At 41.0% G+C, this 17154-nt stretch overlaps 4 protein-coding genes across 5 annotated transcripts; 1 reads left to right on the top strand and 3 right to left on the bottom strand.

Annotated features, from left to right (window-relative positions):
• Positions 1–3171: 3171 nt before the first annotated feature.
• On the top strand, positions 3172–3689 carry RB195_012522 (uncharacterized protein; the record flags this gene model as incomplete). Of its 2 annotated transcripts, none has more annotated exons than XM_064194421.1 (2): positions 3172–3307; positions 3463–3689. In XM_064194421.1, the coding sequence occupies 2 exons, from the start codon at positions 3172–3174 to the stop codon at positions 3687–3689; spliced, it is 363 nt and encodes a 120-aa protein (XP_064052004.1). The 2 variants fall into 2 exon arrangements, with proteins under 2 accessions (XP_064052004.1, XP_064052005.1); XM_064194422.1 differs by having other exon boundaries at positions 3211–3307.
• Positions 3690–8685: 4996 nt separating this feature from the next.
• Positions 8686–8892, bottom strand: RB195_012521 (uncharacterized protein; the record flags this gene model as incomplete). The annotated part of the gene is made up of 1 exon (XM_064194420.1): positions 8686–8892. The coding sequence occupies one exon, from the start codon at positions 8890–8892 to the stop codon at positions 8686–8688; it is 207 nt and encodes a 68-aa protein (XP_064052003.1).
• A 5222-nt stretch (positions 8893–14114) lies between these two features.
• RB195_012520 (uncharacterized protein) lies at positions 14115–14336 on the bottom strand (the record flags this gene model as incomplete). The annotated part of the gene is made up of 1 exon (XM_064194419.1): positions 14115–14336. One exon carries the CDS (start codon positions 14334–14336, stop codon positions 14115–14117), a length of 222 nt encoding a protein of 73 aa, XP_064052002.1.
• A 524-nt stretch (positions 14337–14860) lies between these two features.
• On the bottom strand, positions 14861–15169 carry RB195_012519 (uncharacterized protein; the record flags this gene model as incomplete). The annotated part of the gene is made up of 1 exon (XM_064194418.1): positions 14861–15169. One exon carries the CDS (start codon positions 15167–15169, stop codon positions 14861–14863), a length of 309 nt encoding a protein of 102 aa, XP_064052001.1.
• Between the last annotated feature and the right edge of the window lie 1985 nt (positions 15170–17154).

Here is a 17154-nt window from a genome sequence, read left to right as displayed (position 1 = left end):
AGATGAAAAGAAGTATAACAAAATACATCCTCCTGGTGCTTGATAGGAACCATTTGCACACATTGAGCCGCTGGTAGTATTAGTACGTTTAAATTTTATCCCTATAGATCAAAACGTAAGCAGTCTTGGTATCAGTTCATTAGCCACCTATCTTTTTTCCTTGTTTATGTCTTCATGTTTTTTTCTGAATAAGATCGCGAATAAATAAATATAAATAAGCATCGATATGAAAGGGAGGAAAGCCAGAGACAAATGGGCGGAAACCTAGAATGCGACAAGTTGTGCGTGTTTTTTTTTTGCTTGAAGGAAGACCAATTACATACATAGGTAGTTACAACAGGAAAATGATAACATCATCATAAGTCAGGAATGATCAAGACTAAGTAATCTGCTAGGTTAAAAAACCATCGAACGCTCTTATTACTTATAAACATTCTGCATAACAAGAGCCATGATAAATTGAAAAATGAACAAAAAGATGAAGGTTGGTGACCAACCATCTATGGAACGGTAAGGAACTGTAGTGGGAGATGACATTAATGCGATCGAAAAGAAAAAAAAAGAGGAGAAAAAAATGGGATGAGCACCGCAGACAGGCAGAGAGCGAGTGGTCTGTGAACTCAGTTGTTCCGACGAATCGCCTGATACGAAGAAAGTGACGTCAGTGATAGATGAAGCAACGGAAGTTAGATAAATGAAATAGTGTGCGCACGGTGTAGGAAACAAAATTCATTATCATGATATATAATGAAGTGTGTATATGAAACGAAATTCGAAAAAAGAGTGGGGGGATAACGCACGCATCCCATTGTCGAATTAGGGCAGAGACGCCACAAAGCTAAAAAAAATGGTGTGCGACGGTCCCAAGACGTCGGAATGGTGCCCCGGCGTCGTTAAGGCTGCCCACAGAGTTCGCGGCTGCGCGGTTTGGCGGCTCTGCGGTTTTGGTGGTTATTGACTTCCCACAATAGTGCACTCAATAACCATCAAGTGCACACCGCGCGGGCGGCGCCGGCTTCGCGGCTGTGAACTCTGCGGGCTGCCTAAGCGCTAACATGGGGTGTCGCTGGTCCAACGGCGTTGAAGTGGGGCACCATAGTGCAGTAGTATCGCTCAGTAATTTCGTGTGCATGTCGCAAAAGGTAAATGGGAGCTTGCAACCGTTTCATAGCCGTGCCCACCGCCTGCGTTTTTCACTTCCATGACTCCTCCGTGTGTCTATTTCCCTACACGTTCGCCTCAGGTTGGTATCATCTCCTCCTCAGGAAGTGGATGCACGAATCAAACCGACTGCTTAAATAGAAGCGAACAGTTTAGATGATCTGACGTGGAACGTTATCTTTATCAGTACTTTGATATTATTCACGTCGTTGATAAAACATTGTGGTAACTATTGGAGAAAATCCAGAGGAAAACCCATAATTTGAGTAATTCGAATTGTGCCTATATTATATTGGTATCGAAGGATTTTCCAAGTAGAAGTTTGAATAATCTCCAAATATAGAACTGACTCGTTTAGAAAGAAAAATATGAAGTGTTTCGCTTTTATTCATAATAAGAAAGGATGAATAAAGCGTTTTTAGAAAAAAAACAAATCTAATATCACAGAAAATGCCACTACTATAAATTTTTATTGGTCAATGAAGACGAGCGAAGCGAACACCACGGAAAGTCTGAAGTCCGGCTGAAGCCACTTCAGCCGGACTTCAGACTCACTGACCAATAAAATGTTGGCGTTCAGACTGGTTAAGGAATAAAGGTGATCATATCAACTGACAAAATTACTGAATCAACCAACCTTTTTTAGTGGCATAAACCTCAAGAAAATTGCTTAGGTTGTCATTACGACCACTCTCTGGATGGTTCACCAACTTTCTTTTCATTGAGAGATCCCAATATCACTAATTTCATTGGTTCATTCCCGTGATTCATTTCCTGAAATTTGCCGAACGCCAGCCTACAGTCAAGTTTGAATCAACAGTTAATGTTTTTTCGTTTAATGAAGTTGTTTAATTAGCTAGTTTACTTCATACTTACTAAAACCAGCAGTAACCAGTAGTAGACACAAACACCAAGAGATTGGAGAAGAGAAGAGATACTATTCTCGTGGTTAACGACAAGCCTTTGAAAAAAGAATATTTAATATAAAAAGTAAAAGTGAAATATTTTTTTAGTGTAAGTGAGCTCATAGCTTATTAAACGTGGTATGGTAGGATCAAAACGACATGGACTACAGTGCAACTACGTAAGCTACTGAGCTGGAAGCGGCGTGATGGGGCAGGGGTTGCATTGAAGTGGGACTATTGGAGACTGCGGTGACAAATGGTGCTAGAAAGAGTCCTACCACTACCATGACCGCCACTCTCCTAATTTCGAGTGCAGTCGCTTACGGAACTGCACTATGTCTAATGTTGTATAACCCTAGTAAACAGTTGAACAAGAAAAGAAAAGAATTAAGAGAAAATAAGCTCCTGTTAGAATTTGTAATGAAAAGCGAATGTTGCTCACAGTAAGCACCAAGTTTATGACTACGGAGAGGTTGCTATACGCAAGTAAAAACTATGTAATTGCACTGAAATTACCTTAATAGGCGCGTACACAGGTTGCTATTCGAGGTTGAAGGAAATAATCACGTCAATGACCGGTTTCTGCGTCGTGTCCCAGAGTAACAACAAAAAAAGTTTTGGTAAATGTAAAGCAAAAGAGTACCTAAATTCAATCTCTTCTTGAGGATGTGTAGTTTCTTGATAAAGCTTTTGATATGAAGCCGCGTATAAAAGTCTGATTGCTTCGTGGTAGTGGTGGTCATGTTTTCAGTAAATCCAATCAAGCATTCAAAAGTACGCATTGGGAATGTGCGAGCTATATAACCAGCACAATCATATAGCGCAAAACTTTCGCATACACTACAAAAAAGTGTCGTCCAGCACATAAACCCCATAACCTGAAAGCTCAAGTGCTGAAGGGAGCCTAGAATCTTTGTCAACAACCATTCGTTTCTTTATGGTGAACTCCCGAGCACTGTCGGGTGACTTTCAACAAATCACTCTGTTTAGGCTTCTACAATGAGTCTGTGATAAGAGATGCCACGTGCGGAGGAGTTTGAGAATGCAATGAAGGGCAAGAATCCGAAGAAAGCCTGTTTTTTTACTGAGACGGTACAACTGCAAAATGAAAAGATATTCTCCAGTCCTCAATACTGCCAGTGGAATGGCTGTCGGTGAAGCAACCCTACCAGTTCGGAGGGAACAATTCAACCTTGCTGAGTGCAAGTGCTATCAGCTCCTGAACGTTCATAGACCGACGAGTACGGTTAACGAGGAACCATCGATTGAGTAGTTTTGGTCTGTATCCAAAAGACGAGAAATGAAAGTCTGGTGGAGACGAAGGAATTAGCGCAGAACAGTTGGAATATTATACTTCGTCTGGGATTCGTTAGGATAACAGAGGTCATCTGTTCAGTATGGATTAATGAAAGGATACCGGATTCGTGGATGCACGCTGCCATAATTCTCCTCCACAAGAAGTTTGCCGTCACGGATCCCAAGAATTATCAAGGGATATCCGTGTTGCGTGTAATGTGCAAGGTTTTGGAGTGGTTCACTCTAGATTGGCCAATCAAACATCGCAAGGACACTGCCAGCGAAGAAGAAGCCGGCTTTCGCCCTGGTCGATCTGCGATTGCATAAACGCTCATCGTTAGAAGAGTGATGGAAATCTGGCAGCGGTATTCGGAGCCAATGCAATTAGCCTTTCTTCTATGAAGCTGTTTTCGACCCTCATCGTCGAAGCCGTCTTCTCAACACGCTTCGCACCGATGGAGTACCAGATAATTTCGTTTGCTTGGTTGATAAGTTGAATCAACGAACAACTGCTGCAGCTCAAAAACCAGATTAATGTACAACACCGTCTGAACTGGAGTACGACAAGAAGTGGCAGGAAGCTAAATTTCGCGTAGTCGTTCTATTACCATCAGGGTGCCTCTTAACCAATATCGAGTAAGCCGAAGATGTTGCTATCTCCGCTGTAAGAAACTTCAACATGTTGTCAACTTTGTATCCAAGTTAGCTGCAATCTATGAATTATGTCTGCGCCCTCATAAAAGCAAATAGAAGTGGGTCTCGTTGAGTCCTCGAAAATCAAGAATCAGAAGAATGAAAATCATGGTGCGAGAACAACCAACTCATGGATGAGTACCTATATTATATTCTGGCTATATTCCGAAGAATAACGGCAGCAACGAGAAAGATATTCAGCAAAGATGCACCGAGGCCACTTCTGCACTTAACATCTTAACAAAATGCCTGATTTGGATCCCCATCACCATGGTAGTCAAGCTGCGAGTCTACTTGTCCGTAATTACCCCTATCATGATGTAAGGATCGAACACTTGGGTTGCACCGTTTATAGTGATGGAGATGCTTGATTGCACGGAAAGGAAACTGATTAGACGACTGTTCGGCTACTTTTCGCCGATGTTGTCATAACGAAGAACATTACGCGGAAATCCATTACGTGAAAGTGTACTTGCGGATGATCATGGAAGGTAACAATATCTTGCACTGTTATCGAAATTGGCTACAGAAAATCGAAGCTTCTTGGTCATATACTGCTGTGGTCATATACACGTTCAACGAGTAGTGAGCAGTTTGTTTTGCTCAAACCACCTGGCCAAAGGCGCAAGCTCTGGCTTGATATGATAAAAGAGGACTTGAAGACACTCGGGTCGGATAAGCAGTTCAAGCGAGACGCATGTTTCGGAGGATTAGGAACAACAGACTTGTGCAAGCCCAGACCGAAGAACGAGTAGACTGGACAGATCTATGTCCAAGGACGACACATCGCGGCGAAGATGCGGGAATTGCGTCAGACGATAATATAAGCCCGCAAGTCAAGTAAATGAATTCTTCTTGCCTTCGCTTTTGCTCAAACACGCACCGCCTCATAAATATCACTAAAGAGTCTAATCATCATGCTATATAATAACGCGCTTAGTCCGTGTGTGTATGCGTGTATGTGTTTGTCTATGTGTCCCGAAAATACTCCATAATGATGCAAAACTCCGCACCGGTGAGGTGCCCAACCATCGCCATGCACCTGATAGACGAGCACTCTGCCTTCTCACCATTGTACCAAACTTTGCAGACATGTATTTTGGCTTTAATAAGGCAAGTTAACTTCTCTCATATGTCATAGTGAGGGTAAATAAACTTTTATGTGGATGTATACTTCCAAATTTGCAAACTATCATGCTGTATAATAACGGGCTTATTCTGTCACGTGTGTGCATCTGTGTATGCGTGTGTCTCAGTCGAGAAATTCCAAAAAAGAGAGGGAGACGGATACTGGCGTCGGTTTGGTGCGGTAGAACCTCAACGCGGTAATATTGGATGAAACGTGTCCTACAGCGTCGATTTCGTGTCTCGGAGCAAAATAGCTCTAAAATAGGGTGCCTACGGGTCCCATGGAGTCGGAATAGTGCGCCGGTGCCAGAAAGCTACAGAGTGAGGAGAGACGACTTCCACTGGGTCGGATTGGTGCGCGGGAGATTCAGCGCAGTAGAGTGGGTTTCTATGGCTTCTTCACATTTCTATTTCCCGAAGTCTCCATGATGCTGCTAACATCCTTTCTTCAAAAGAAGGAAACGTGCGAACGGCTTCTTAAATACAATACGTAGTAGCCAACCGTTTGCGCGATCTGACGTAGAACGTTATTTTTATCACTACGATAGTGATATTCACGCCATTCCATGTTAGCACATCATCCTTTGCTAATAGTTGAGAACGGAGGAAGCTCATACTTCGAATAATGTTTCCAAATTCTAGAGGTTTGAGAGAAACATAGATGTAAAATTAAGCTGGATTGCTCTCCAAATACAGAACTGAGCGTTTAGAGAAAAACCATAAAATCTTTCGTCTATGCTTAAATTTTCGGGTAAAAAAAACTGAAGAAAGCGTTGATAGAAAAAGCAATTCTAATTTTCCAAAAATTGTCGCTACTGCAATTTCTTATTGATCGGTGAAGGCGAGCGAAGCGATCACCAAAATAAGCCTGAAGTCCGGCTTTAGATGGACGTTTAGGCTGGTGTTAATCAATCCAGTCCATGTGCGCCAATACGTTAGGATTCAATTCAGATTAGTTTGAAGTCAACGAGCGTGCGTGCAGCTTATAGAATGAATTGCGGTTGCAGTCAATGTGTTAGAGGCATCACCCCACGAATCTGCAGTGGTACCGATTTCCGGCGGAGTATTCGTATACGGGATCCTAGATTACTGAGAGAAGAGTGATTCCGTCCATTTCTTCCTAATTGCCATAGAAAGTGGCCCGGAAGATACGGCTTCGAGCGTTCAGGCGCACCATTTTCTACAAGAGTTCGATTGGAGCGCGCCAGAACGCTCAAATCCGTATCTTTTACGGCAATTAGGAAGAAATGGACGCAATCATCTTCCTCTCCATAATCTACTATCCCTTATAAGAATACTCCACCTGAAATCCGTACCACCTCAGATTCGTGGGGTGATGCTTTTAAGTCCGCGTTTTAATCCTCCAAGACCAATTTATCGACCACGGAGGATTGCTCAGCTTTGGTTCGTATTTGAACGTCCATTCGTATACGTGATGATCCTCTTACCAATTGCGCAAAAAAAGGTAAAGAGAAATTTTTTATGATTGCCTCCGAGACATTACATATTCGGTAGATGTGCCCGAGGGGATGCCTCGACAGAGCCACGTTCCAGTCGTTCATGTAGACGCAGACAACCATTCTAAATGCTCTTCTGACCATAGAAACTCAAAGGAGTGCATTGTCACAGGGAAATATGAGAAGAAAACTAAAAAGTGAATGTTGTTGAAATTACTTAATCAAATAAAGCAATAAAGACAACCATTACACACTACGGGTTTACACACCGTAGGGTTGTTATGTGGACAGAAAATTAACCTGAACAGGACATTTGAAAAACAAAGAACTCAATAGTACACGACACATTAAGTAGTGCGGTAACTTACTAAGAGTTAAGGAATGCATATTGTCTCGATATTATTTCTAGAAAGTATGGAGATGTATTCAAATTTGTAATTCAATTCTTTCTTTCAAGATCTTAGAAATGCACCTATTAAGCATCTATTTCTCACCCATATTGGCAGCCTTTTATCACTTTCTTCCGTTCCATATTTATTCCTGCTTTAAATTTCTGTATCAAAACTGGAACAATATGATGTAAGATGCCTCAAAAGTGTAGCCATAAAGAAGCAAGAGAAATCTTTACATGGAATATAAGGAAGGGTGGATCTGATGTCTTCAAAATGAGTACATGATGATATTCACTGAAACCTGTAACATCCTGAAAAGACTTCCACACGTAATTCCAATAAATGTGCCGCCTAATTTCTCACAACTTTAGCGGCTCGCATATTATATCCTATCGTAATTTAAAAAGTTTTGTGACTAATAGATGTGACTAATAATGTGGTAGATAATTTGTTTTATCCATTTTTTGAATGTTTTTTGTAACCCAAACTCTTTTATTGAATTTATTTGAGTCTTCTATTATGATGTGGGGATTAAACGGACAAAGGCACATCTTAAAATGGCATTAAAAATCCATTTCGTAAACAGCGTTAAGAGCTACCGGTTTTATGTTTAGAGGAACGGAAAAAAAGTTTTGGTTTTAGTATTTTTCAAAATTATTTTTTATGTAATTTTATTTTTAATTTTTTATCACACATTTTTAACACTCAGTTTAATATCTTTAATTTTCACTTTAATTATTTCATATTTTTGCATTTTAATTTTTAGTTTCTAATTTTAATGTTTATTCAATATTTTTTGAAATCATAATCATTAACCAATTTTCAACAAAGAAAAATGTGTCGTCCCACGGAAAACCATGAAAAAAAGGCTCTTCGTCAACATGTTAAGAAAAACAGGAGGAACTTCCTTGAGGCAACTGTACTGTGCTAAGTGAACATTTTATTTAAGCTGCAAATTTGGAGATTACAGCGCACGCAGAAAATATTTTGAATAAAAGAAATCTAAGCTCCATCACATCCAGCCAAGTGCACACGAAGGAATTATTTTCTCCATATTGTGGCTGAAAAACATCTGTTTATAACCTATAAGAGGGTAACTGAGTGAACAGTAGGTGAAAGAGACCGAATGGTACTTGAGGGATGGGATAAGGCATCGATGCCATGTTGATGGACTGGATCTCCTAATATCACGGCTGGAAAATGTGTGCTCATCTCTACTCAGTGCTTTCATTCTTCGGAAAAAAAGAAAACCTTCCCAATCATTACGTGACTTTCAACGGGGAGCATGAGCAACCAACCAAAACTTCGCTGCGATTGCGTGCGCGAGATGGACGTAATGAAAGAGAAATTATAACGGAGAATTTGGATGATTTCTGGTTAAGAAATAAACTAGAAGATAAAAAAGTATTTCAGTGCAATCACCGACGCTTTTTCCTTTGTAATAATTATCTTTTTTGTACATTTAAGAAAAGGATGCGTTTTTGTACAAATGAGACTCCTATGTACGTTCAAATTTTCATGCAAATATCATGCACACCTTGCTTGCAATTCGGATGCAAATCTTGTCTGTGTGGAGAATCACTAGTACTTAGTTAAGTATGTACTGCTGAAAAGCTATAACTATGATAGGGAAGATGTCCAGCAACCAATGTGTTAAAGTTCGTGGACACATGTGCAAGCGGCTGCACTCGAAGCGGAGCGGTAGAGCGTAGCGGTAGGGATCGTGTAAGGATCTTCGCTACCACCACCCATATCTGCAGTTCGCCATGGTCCCGCCTTAATTCCGCCGCCCGGTTCGAGCACAGCCGCTTGCGCAACTGTCCGTGCTTCACGGCGTTTTGACCCAACTAAAGACACCATAACTGTTACATTGAGTGGAAACGATGAGGAGATATGAGGTGAACAAACAAACAAAACAAAAAGAAAGAAGAGAAAAAGAAACTATGATAAGAGGCAAATTAAAGTGCGATTCGGCGTCCGCTACACAGTAATCGTGCAATAACCGCAATGTTTTTTTTCTCTCAATTGTTTCCATTCAGGACCCCTATTGTTAATTTATTTATTTTATAGCGCTTTTATTTGTGCTTGAACTGAAACGACAGATGAGGGAGCCGTTAATGTTTACTTACATTTCGATTTGCAGAACTGCACATCTCAGGAAAAGAAAGCGACTACGGAAATGGATTAGAAAATAGGAGAGTTAACGGAGTTTTTCGTTTAGCGAATACTTCTCAGTATTTTAATGCTATTTCATGAATTCCAGGAAGGGTGGAATCGAGGGGTTGACTAGTGGACTAAATGAGATAAATTAGAAGTAGAAGAAAGTCAGTGATTACATTATGGTTTTTCGTTCCTGTTGTTGAAAATTATTATATTTGTTTGATTATTACATTTATTAGCAGAGAGCAAATTAGCAAAGAAATTAAAACATAGGCAGAGAAAGTGAGAGGAACTCTATAATATAATATGTAGAAAGGCTCGTAATGTTAACGAGCGGATCGTTTTTACCACCTCATAGTCACCAGATCTTTGTCGGGTGATCGAGATAGTACAACACACTGCCTCTTCTGTTCTCTGCTCTCCTCACCTGAATACTGGGTCGGCGCACAATATTTGATGACTTTTTGGCTACCTTTTTTCTTCAGAAATCTGCTTTGTTGAATTCAGTGAATAAAAATAATCTTTTCGATTTCAGTTAGCAAATCTGGAATTGAAAATTGCATACATATATATATATATATATATATAATGTATAATTGTATATATGATTATAATTGCAAATATTGAAAATTAGATCTTCTTTCGCCACACCCTACCATCCCATAGCTCCACAGTTCCTTATGTACTTTAAGCACACTAGAAGAAACTGTAGGAGTTAGACAGTAGTATTAAGGTCAAATAAAGGGGTAACCACTGCAAGGTTCACAACATCTTCTCAAATCCTTATCCTGTTAAACCTCTTGCAAAGACTAGAAGAAAAGATTTCATAAATATGTCAATACATAGTTTTGTAGAAAACTAATATTAAACTAATACTGAGCATTCGAAGTGCAGGCGTCAAGAACATCGTAACAGAGAAAGTAGAAATAAACGAAACCACAGTATTATTCTTCCCTAGTCGATATTAACTGTTTGTGTTGATGAGCTGAAGGGATTTTATGGATCTCTTAACGAACCTCACTAAAAGCAACAGATTACCTGAGAATGTTTGAATAACATCAATTGATGTTTAGTAAATCAATAAACGCTGGGCAAAGATTCGCCGAGAAAAAAGAATGGAAAAGAAACAAAAGATGGAAAGACAGAATAGTAAGTGAGTAAGACTAACGAGTAAAAAAGAACGTAATTTTTTAGAAACAACAACTCAACTCAAGAGAAAATACTCAACAGATTCCGACATCATCCATGACCACTAATCATAATCTTTCCCATAAATTGCCGCAGAACACTGACCCAGTGATCCAAAGAAAAAACATTACGGCAAAGCAAAGCGGTGTAAAAAAAATTCCGTTAATGGAACTGAATAGTCGATGAAAATCTATTGGTCAACACTCGAATTTGAACAAGGATCACGACCCTTTCCGAGAAAGAGGACGCGAAAACTGTCGCATTCAAACACAAATGCAAGCGACAAGGACATCGTGGGTACAAAAAAAATCTCACTACACATTATACTCTGATAGGAATAAACCCCCAGGAAAAACCAGAATTAGAGCACAAGCAATCGCAAGCACTGTGAGTGGGCTTGTCCCTATGATTCATGATGCCATAATGTGATTGATTCCATACATAAATATCTGAAGGCCGGAAAATTCGTCGAATAACGAAAGTCGTCATGAATGCAGCTAAGCAAATATTACTGTACAGCATTCCAGTAGCTGACATGTGGCCGGCGGATTTAGCCTTTGAGCAGAAATCCAACATCGCCAGAATTCCGCTACCGTTGTGTTGTTGAATGTTCATGCATATACAGATCTGTGTGATGTTCATTGTAGTTATAATTATCGCGGAAATGACTGTTTTTTTTTTATAATGGCTTGTCATAGTGCGTAAATCAAGAAGCTGAAGGGGAGTTGAATATTTGAAGCAAGTCGGTGAATAGTGCGGATGAATAAAGAAATCTAGATAATGAATGTTGTCTTTCATGTGATGTGGTCATCCAAAATCCAGCGAGGGGAAACAACGGTTGCGGAAACGAGATCAGCTGCAGCGAAAAGAAAACGATTTGCACTACGAAAATAACCAGGTGTGAGTAAGTGAAAAGAGGTGGAACAAAGCGGAATACACAGCAACGAATCTATAAACAGAAAGATTATTTGATAAGATAAACACTAATAAAGTTTTGTCTTGCCATTCTAAAGTATATCTTTCCAATGTCTTACAAGGGCCGTGCTGAAAACATGGAAAAACCCCAAGTAAGTATAATCCGTATACATCATGCAGATTTAAATGTAATTGACGTCTACTGGTGGTTTCAGTGAAGATACCGGAAACTCCTTAACGATTGCAAATAGTCGAAGCACTTGTGTTAACACGGGCAACATCAACGCGCCACACCCTGTATATTTGTTAGCTAGACATTCAGCGCTTCTTCCTTCTGCTATTGAACAATTATCGTTGCCAGATAAAGGATAAAGTGGATAATGTGTCTGGAGTTAGTGCATACGCCTAGGACGCGCCACCGCGTTCACTCCAATTCAGAATCATTTGAGGGTTACGGAAGCATAAGTGGGCCGTGCAATTACTTGCGGGGTGTAGCCGATGTATCAAATCAGTCTCACAGACAAGTCTAGTAAGAAATTTATCGACCCCGGAGGAATGAAATCCTTGATTGGCACTAAGGCGAACTTCCGATAGATCAAGCTGCAGCCACTTCGAGATAGTGACTGCACTACACCGAAATCAGAAAATGGACCACAACAAAAAGCAAACTGCGGCCTTGAGTCAAGAGCTGAAAATGGCATTTGCGTGTTTCTATTTTTCATTTTCTTCTCAATTTTTCAAGGTACTTTCGCAACTCGAATAGAAGAGAAATGAAATTGCTAGTAGTAGATGTATGAATGCATAAAACTACTACACCAATTGTTTTACATTTCCTCGGAAATTTCCTAAAAAGATAGTTTATTTACCATTGTATCTTTGTGCAGGAAACCAACTGGACAGCAATGGCATAACGAATTCAAACATTAGTACAGAGCGCCCATTTTCCACTAAAACTAAAGACTAAATCTGACTAAAGTTCTTTTCAGGGTGAAATGAAGTTTCCAAAAAAAAAAATGGTTCAACTTCAAATGCTAAGAGAGGGAAGATGCGGATGCACCAGCATTATCAGACGTTTTCTTTTTTTGCAATTTCAGGTGTTTGCCCTTATTGTTGGATTCTCCAAATAATAGGAAATATTTTACGATTATATCTGTTCAGAATAGTGACTATCGCTTGATAGCAGAAAATCGACGGCAACCTATGCTCAACTCTCTCGCTGAGAAGTTCGTGCATCGGCTAATTAGTTTATTCATGAAGCGAGAAAACTTTCCTTGTAGTGGAATGCAAAAGAAATCCATCAAAACTTATTTCAAATAGATTTTAGAAATAGGCGGATGTAGCGCAGTCCGGTTAATAAATTGGTACCAGACTAATGTGGAGGATAAAAGCACTGACTTGATCATCTTCTGGACTCCGAAGCACATTGTCTTGGCCAACACGTGTTCGCTCCTTACATCGACTTACGAATTGCAGAAAATACGTTGGCACATCCCAAGTGGATTGATGCACCAGAGAATTTATCGTTTATGCTTTCGAATTTTAGAAAAATTGCAGATGTTTTATCCTACCCTGTGCTGTAATATTCTAGCAAACGACTATTTCAAGTTAAACATGGTGTTGTCTATAATCTATGCCAACTCAAATATTGTGATATTCCTACAAATAATAGGTTTAATTAAAATTCTTATTTTCTACGTAATTATTATTATATACTTATTTACGTAATTCGTATTTTAGGTATTTTTTTATATTCTAGCGTGTCATATTGCAGATATTGGGTCTGTTTTCATGTTAATAATATTCTGTAACACGTCATATATTTTACCAACGTTCAGGTGAGCTCTATAATCTTGAAAAAATAAATACACTAGAGAAAATCATTGGATTTTTTTTTTCACGTTAGAGAAGAGTATGCAAAAGAGTCAATGGAATGGACTTGATTCGGAATGGAAAATAGATTGTGTCTAGCGGTCGTCAAGGAAAGAACCACCCGTAACGATGCCGATGATTTTTATGAAATAGAGATGATGTTTGTGCCAAAAATGCTTGAAATGAAGCAAATCAAAACATTCAAGTTTACGTTAGAAAGAAAGTTTTTCCTTAGAATGTTCGTTTTCCTTTTGCTTTTGCTATGTACTCAGATTGCTGGACTTGTTGGAGCAGTCTTAATCACCTTGACTCCCGTTGATCTTCGAAATGGTCGAGCGGGTGCCAATAATTCTTCCATTTGTCCCGAATGCATGCCTGAATCGCCCAGTGCTTCTTCCTTCCGATACGAAAAGCATCATAATCTTTTTTGAAGGACTTCGTGAAGAAATCTGACCATCGGGTCGGCGGTCTTGCTGTAGTGCGCTTAATATCGCGGGGAACCCAGTCGCTCACGGCTCTGGTCCAACGGTTGTCATTAAAGCGCATCACGTGTCCGGCCCACCTTATTTTACTTTCCTTGGCAAACGCGGCGGCGTCTCTAGTCTTTGATCGCTGACGTAGGAGAGAACTTCGAATCCCTTCGCTCACTTGCGTGAAACGGGATACTCCTAGCACCGGGCACCAGTCTCTCAATTGAAATTCAATCGTTCAACGACGCTCACCTCACCGTGTTTTCTTCCTGCTTGCGAAATGCCCAGGTTTCCGAAGCATAGGTCAAACTAGGAAGTACGGTGGTGTTGAAGAGGTGAGGAGGGGGCCGGGTGTTCGTGGTTTTCTTAACTACATCCTCGATGCTCTCACATCACAGCCGCTCGCCTTCTCCTGCCCAGCTCGGGGATCAGGTCGTTGATCATGTTCAATTAACGACCCAGATAATCGTCGCTGGTGCATTAGGATATGCTCGTTCCGTTAAGCGTGAGTAGAGCATCCGACATCCATCCGTTCCGCATGAACATAGTCTTTTGCAGATTCAGCTGAAGACCGATGCAACCACATATTTCGTCGAATTCGGTCAGCATCCGTTCCGCTTTGCTGATGCTAGATGATATCACTACGATGTCAACAGCAAAGCAAAAATAGTGTAGCTGCCGACCATCGACCTTCACCACCATGTCGACCCACTCCAACTTTCACATTACGTTCTCGAGGGTGGCTGTGAGTATTTTGGGTGAGATTGTACCCTTTCACCCTACTGAACCTTCCTTTTCACGTCAATGATGATATTCTTGTGGAATGGCGAATTCCAGTCGTGAAGTTACTGTACAACTGTCGAAGTACCTTCATATACTAGGTAGGGACACCCTGGTTGTCCTAGGCCTCTATGACCGCTTCTGTCTCAACCGGGTCAAAAGCCTTCTTTAAGTCGCTAAAGGTGAAACATAGCGGGATTTTGTACTCTCACGATACATTGATAATTTTCAAAGCGGTGTGGATGTGGTCATTCGTGCTAAATCCTTTTCGAAACCCTGCTTGCTCGCATGGCTGTCCTTCATCCAAGACTTTTTCAATCCTATTAAGGATCACTCTTGTAGAGAGCTTGTAGATGACGGACAGTAAGCAGATTGGGCGATAGTTGCCGATGTCATGTGGACCTCACTTTTTATACAAGAGCACGGTCTTGCTGGTCTTCCACTGTTTAGGAACCTTGCATTCCAAAACGTGTAAAGAGCATCACCATGGTGTTGATGAGTACTGGCGGAGGGTCCTTCAGGCGTTCTGGTCTTATTCTGTCGGGACCGGATGCCGTACGATTTCTTACCGACATGACAGCATGTCTTATTTCGGACGGGAGAACTTCTGGAATAACATGTCCGTCTTCCCTCAGATGGTGAGGAAGCAAGTGGACATGACTGTCGAAGAGATCAGAGTATAAGTCGTAGATGATTTTCTCCATTCCCCTTCTCGATGCAATGGTTGTTTCCTTCGGGTTCCGGAGAGCAGTCATCCTCGTATTGCGACTGGCGAGGCCTCGACGGGTACAGCGGATGCTTTTACCGCCTCTGCAGCTTCACCCAGCACTTCTGCTTTTCTCTCTTTAACGTCTTCCTTCATCGCCTCTCTGCAAAGCCTTGCGACCTCGGACGTGAGTTTTTGGTTCTCCGCGGTTTTCGTGAATAGTCGATGTGCCACCACCAGCTGTACCACCTGTACTTCCTCTGTTCATCGATTCGCTCGAGCGGATAACAGTGATACTTCCACCTGTCGCGATCGCGTGCAAAGATTGCCCAATGGCTTCTCTACTGGCGAGGGACTCGAGTAGCAGCGTATCTTTCTTTTCCGCCCGGCCACGTGTCCGGCCCACCTTGTTTTACTTTCCTTGGCATATGCGGCAGCGTCTCTTATCTTCGATCGGTGACGTAATACTAGACTTGAATCCCTTCTTTGACTTGCGTGAAGCGAGATACTCCTAGTATCGCACTTTCAAATGCGCTGACGCTAAGCGGACTTTCTTCTTGCTTGCGGCAAGGCAGTTTTCTGAAGAGTAGTTCAAAGTAAGGAGAACGGTTGTGTTGAATAGGTGAGCGCAGTTGCCATATAAGTATTAATAGAGGCAAAATGAAAGTGATCCACTAAATGGGCGAGTTTATAGCACTAAGATGTATTCAAGTTATAGTAAGAAATAGTCTATGCATAGTCATACTGACCTGCAGTAGTGAAAAGTATGTAATTCTCTAAAGTCGTTTTACTCTCTATGATTGCAGCTAAGCTAGTTATGACATTTGTTCGCCTTAAGGGCAGTATAGCACAAACCTAATGTGGTGAAGAGATTCGCAGAAAAAGCTAAAGACGGGGTTGTTGGTAGTAGTATCCGGTGTGGTTCCGCTCACCTCTAGCTAATAGTCGTAAAAAACGACGTGGAGGAGATACACCGCTTTTTTCGAAGATGTCAGTTGTAACGCACCACCCTTACGCACGCGCCACACTCGAGGTCGAGTGGCCGAAGGTGTCTTCTCGCCAGTTTACTCAAATAGAACCAATGAATAGACTGGGTTCAGCAATCTATTATCCAAACCCCACGCTTTTGCTGTGTGTTTCGCATCACGCCAAAATTGTGATACGTCGTCTTTACTATGTTATCTCTGACCGATCAGCGGGTGACGATCGTTTCACATTAGATCAAAACAAATTATTTTTATGAAATTTCAATACAGGATAAAGTTTCTGACGTTAATCAATCCGCTAAGTATGCGCCACCATGTTCACTTCAATTCAGAATCGCTTGAGGTTTACGAACGTGTAACTGGCCTATACAATGATTAGTGGGGCTAGCCGATGTGTCAAGTCAGTGTTTTTATCCTCGAAAACAAACCAAAACATACCAAAGAAGTACCAATTTATCGACCCCAGAGGGATGAGAGGCGTGGCGACCAATAGGGCGGATTTGGACCGCTGATCGATCGTGTAGGCAGCGAAACCGATTGCGCTATACCCACTCCTAAAATTTCAAAGGGATCTTGAGAAAGTGGCTTTCGATTAAAAAAGGATGTATTCTTGCCTTACGTTGTACACCTCCAGCGCGAAAACAACGTACGAGCTCACCCGAATTCTTATTGTTTTAGTGTTAAATTGTGGGGGAAAACTATAGGACGAAGAAATTAGTTTTTCTTAGGATCGACCGATCGATCGAGATGTCTTAAGTGGCATTATTAGTGTGAGTGCTGCATTTAATTTTATGCACTTCTATTGTTTGGAAAGACGTAGTGAAGAGGCGGTAAACCGTTTTTTTTACGAATCAGTTAAGAAGAATTAAAAAAGTTTCAATCTCACAATGGAGAGGTTAGAGTCCTTGCATCTGCAAGGTGGGAAAAATTATGACTTGTTATCGATGAGTGACAGAAGAAATGATGTGCTAAAAAAACCGTTAACTTTACTACCAATCCCATTATTGATCATTCCCCATATCAAGACCTATGCGGGTTTTGATCTACG

Source organism: Necator americanus, chromosome III (assembly GCF_031761385.1).
Source record: "Necator americanus strain Aroian chromosome III, whole genome shotgun sequence".
NCBI classification, from domain to species: domain Eukaryota; kingdom Metazoa; phylum Nematoda; class Chromadorea; order Rhabditida; family Ancylostomatidae; genus Necator; species Necator americanus.
The sequence above is the reverse complement of the archived record's forward strand: the minus strand, read 5'-3'. Positions and strand labels throughout refer to the sequence as shown.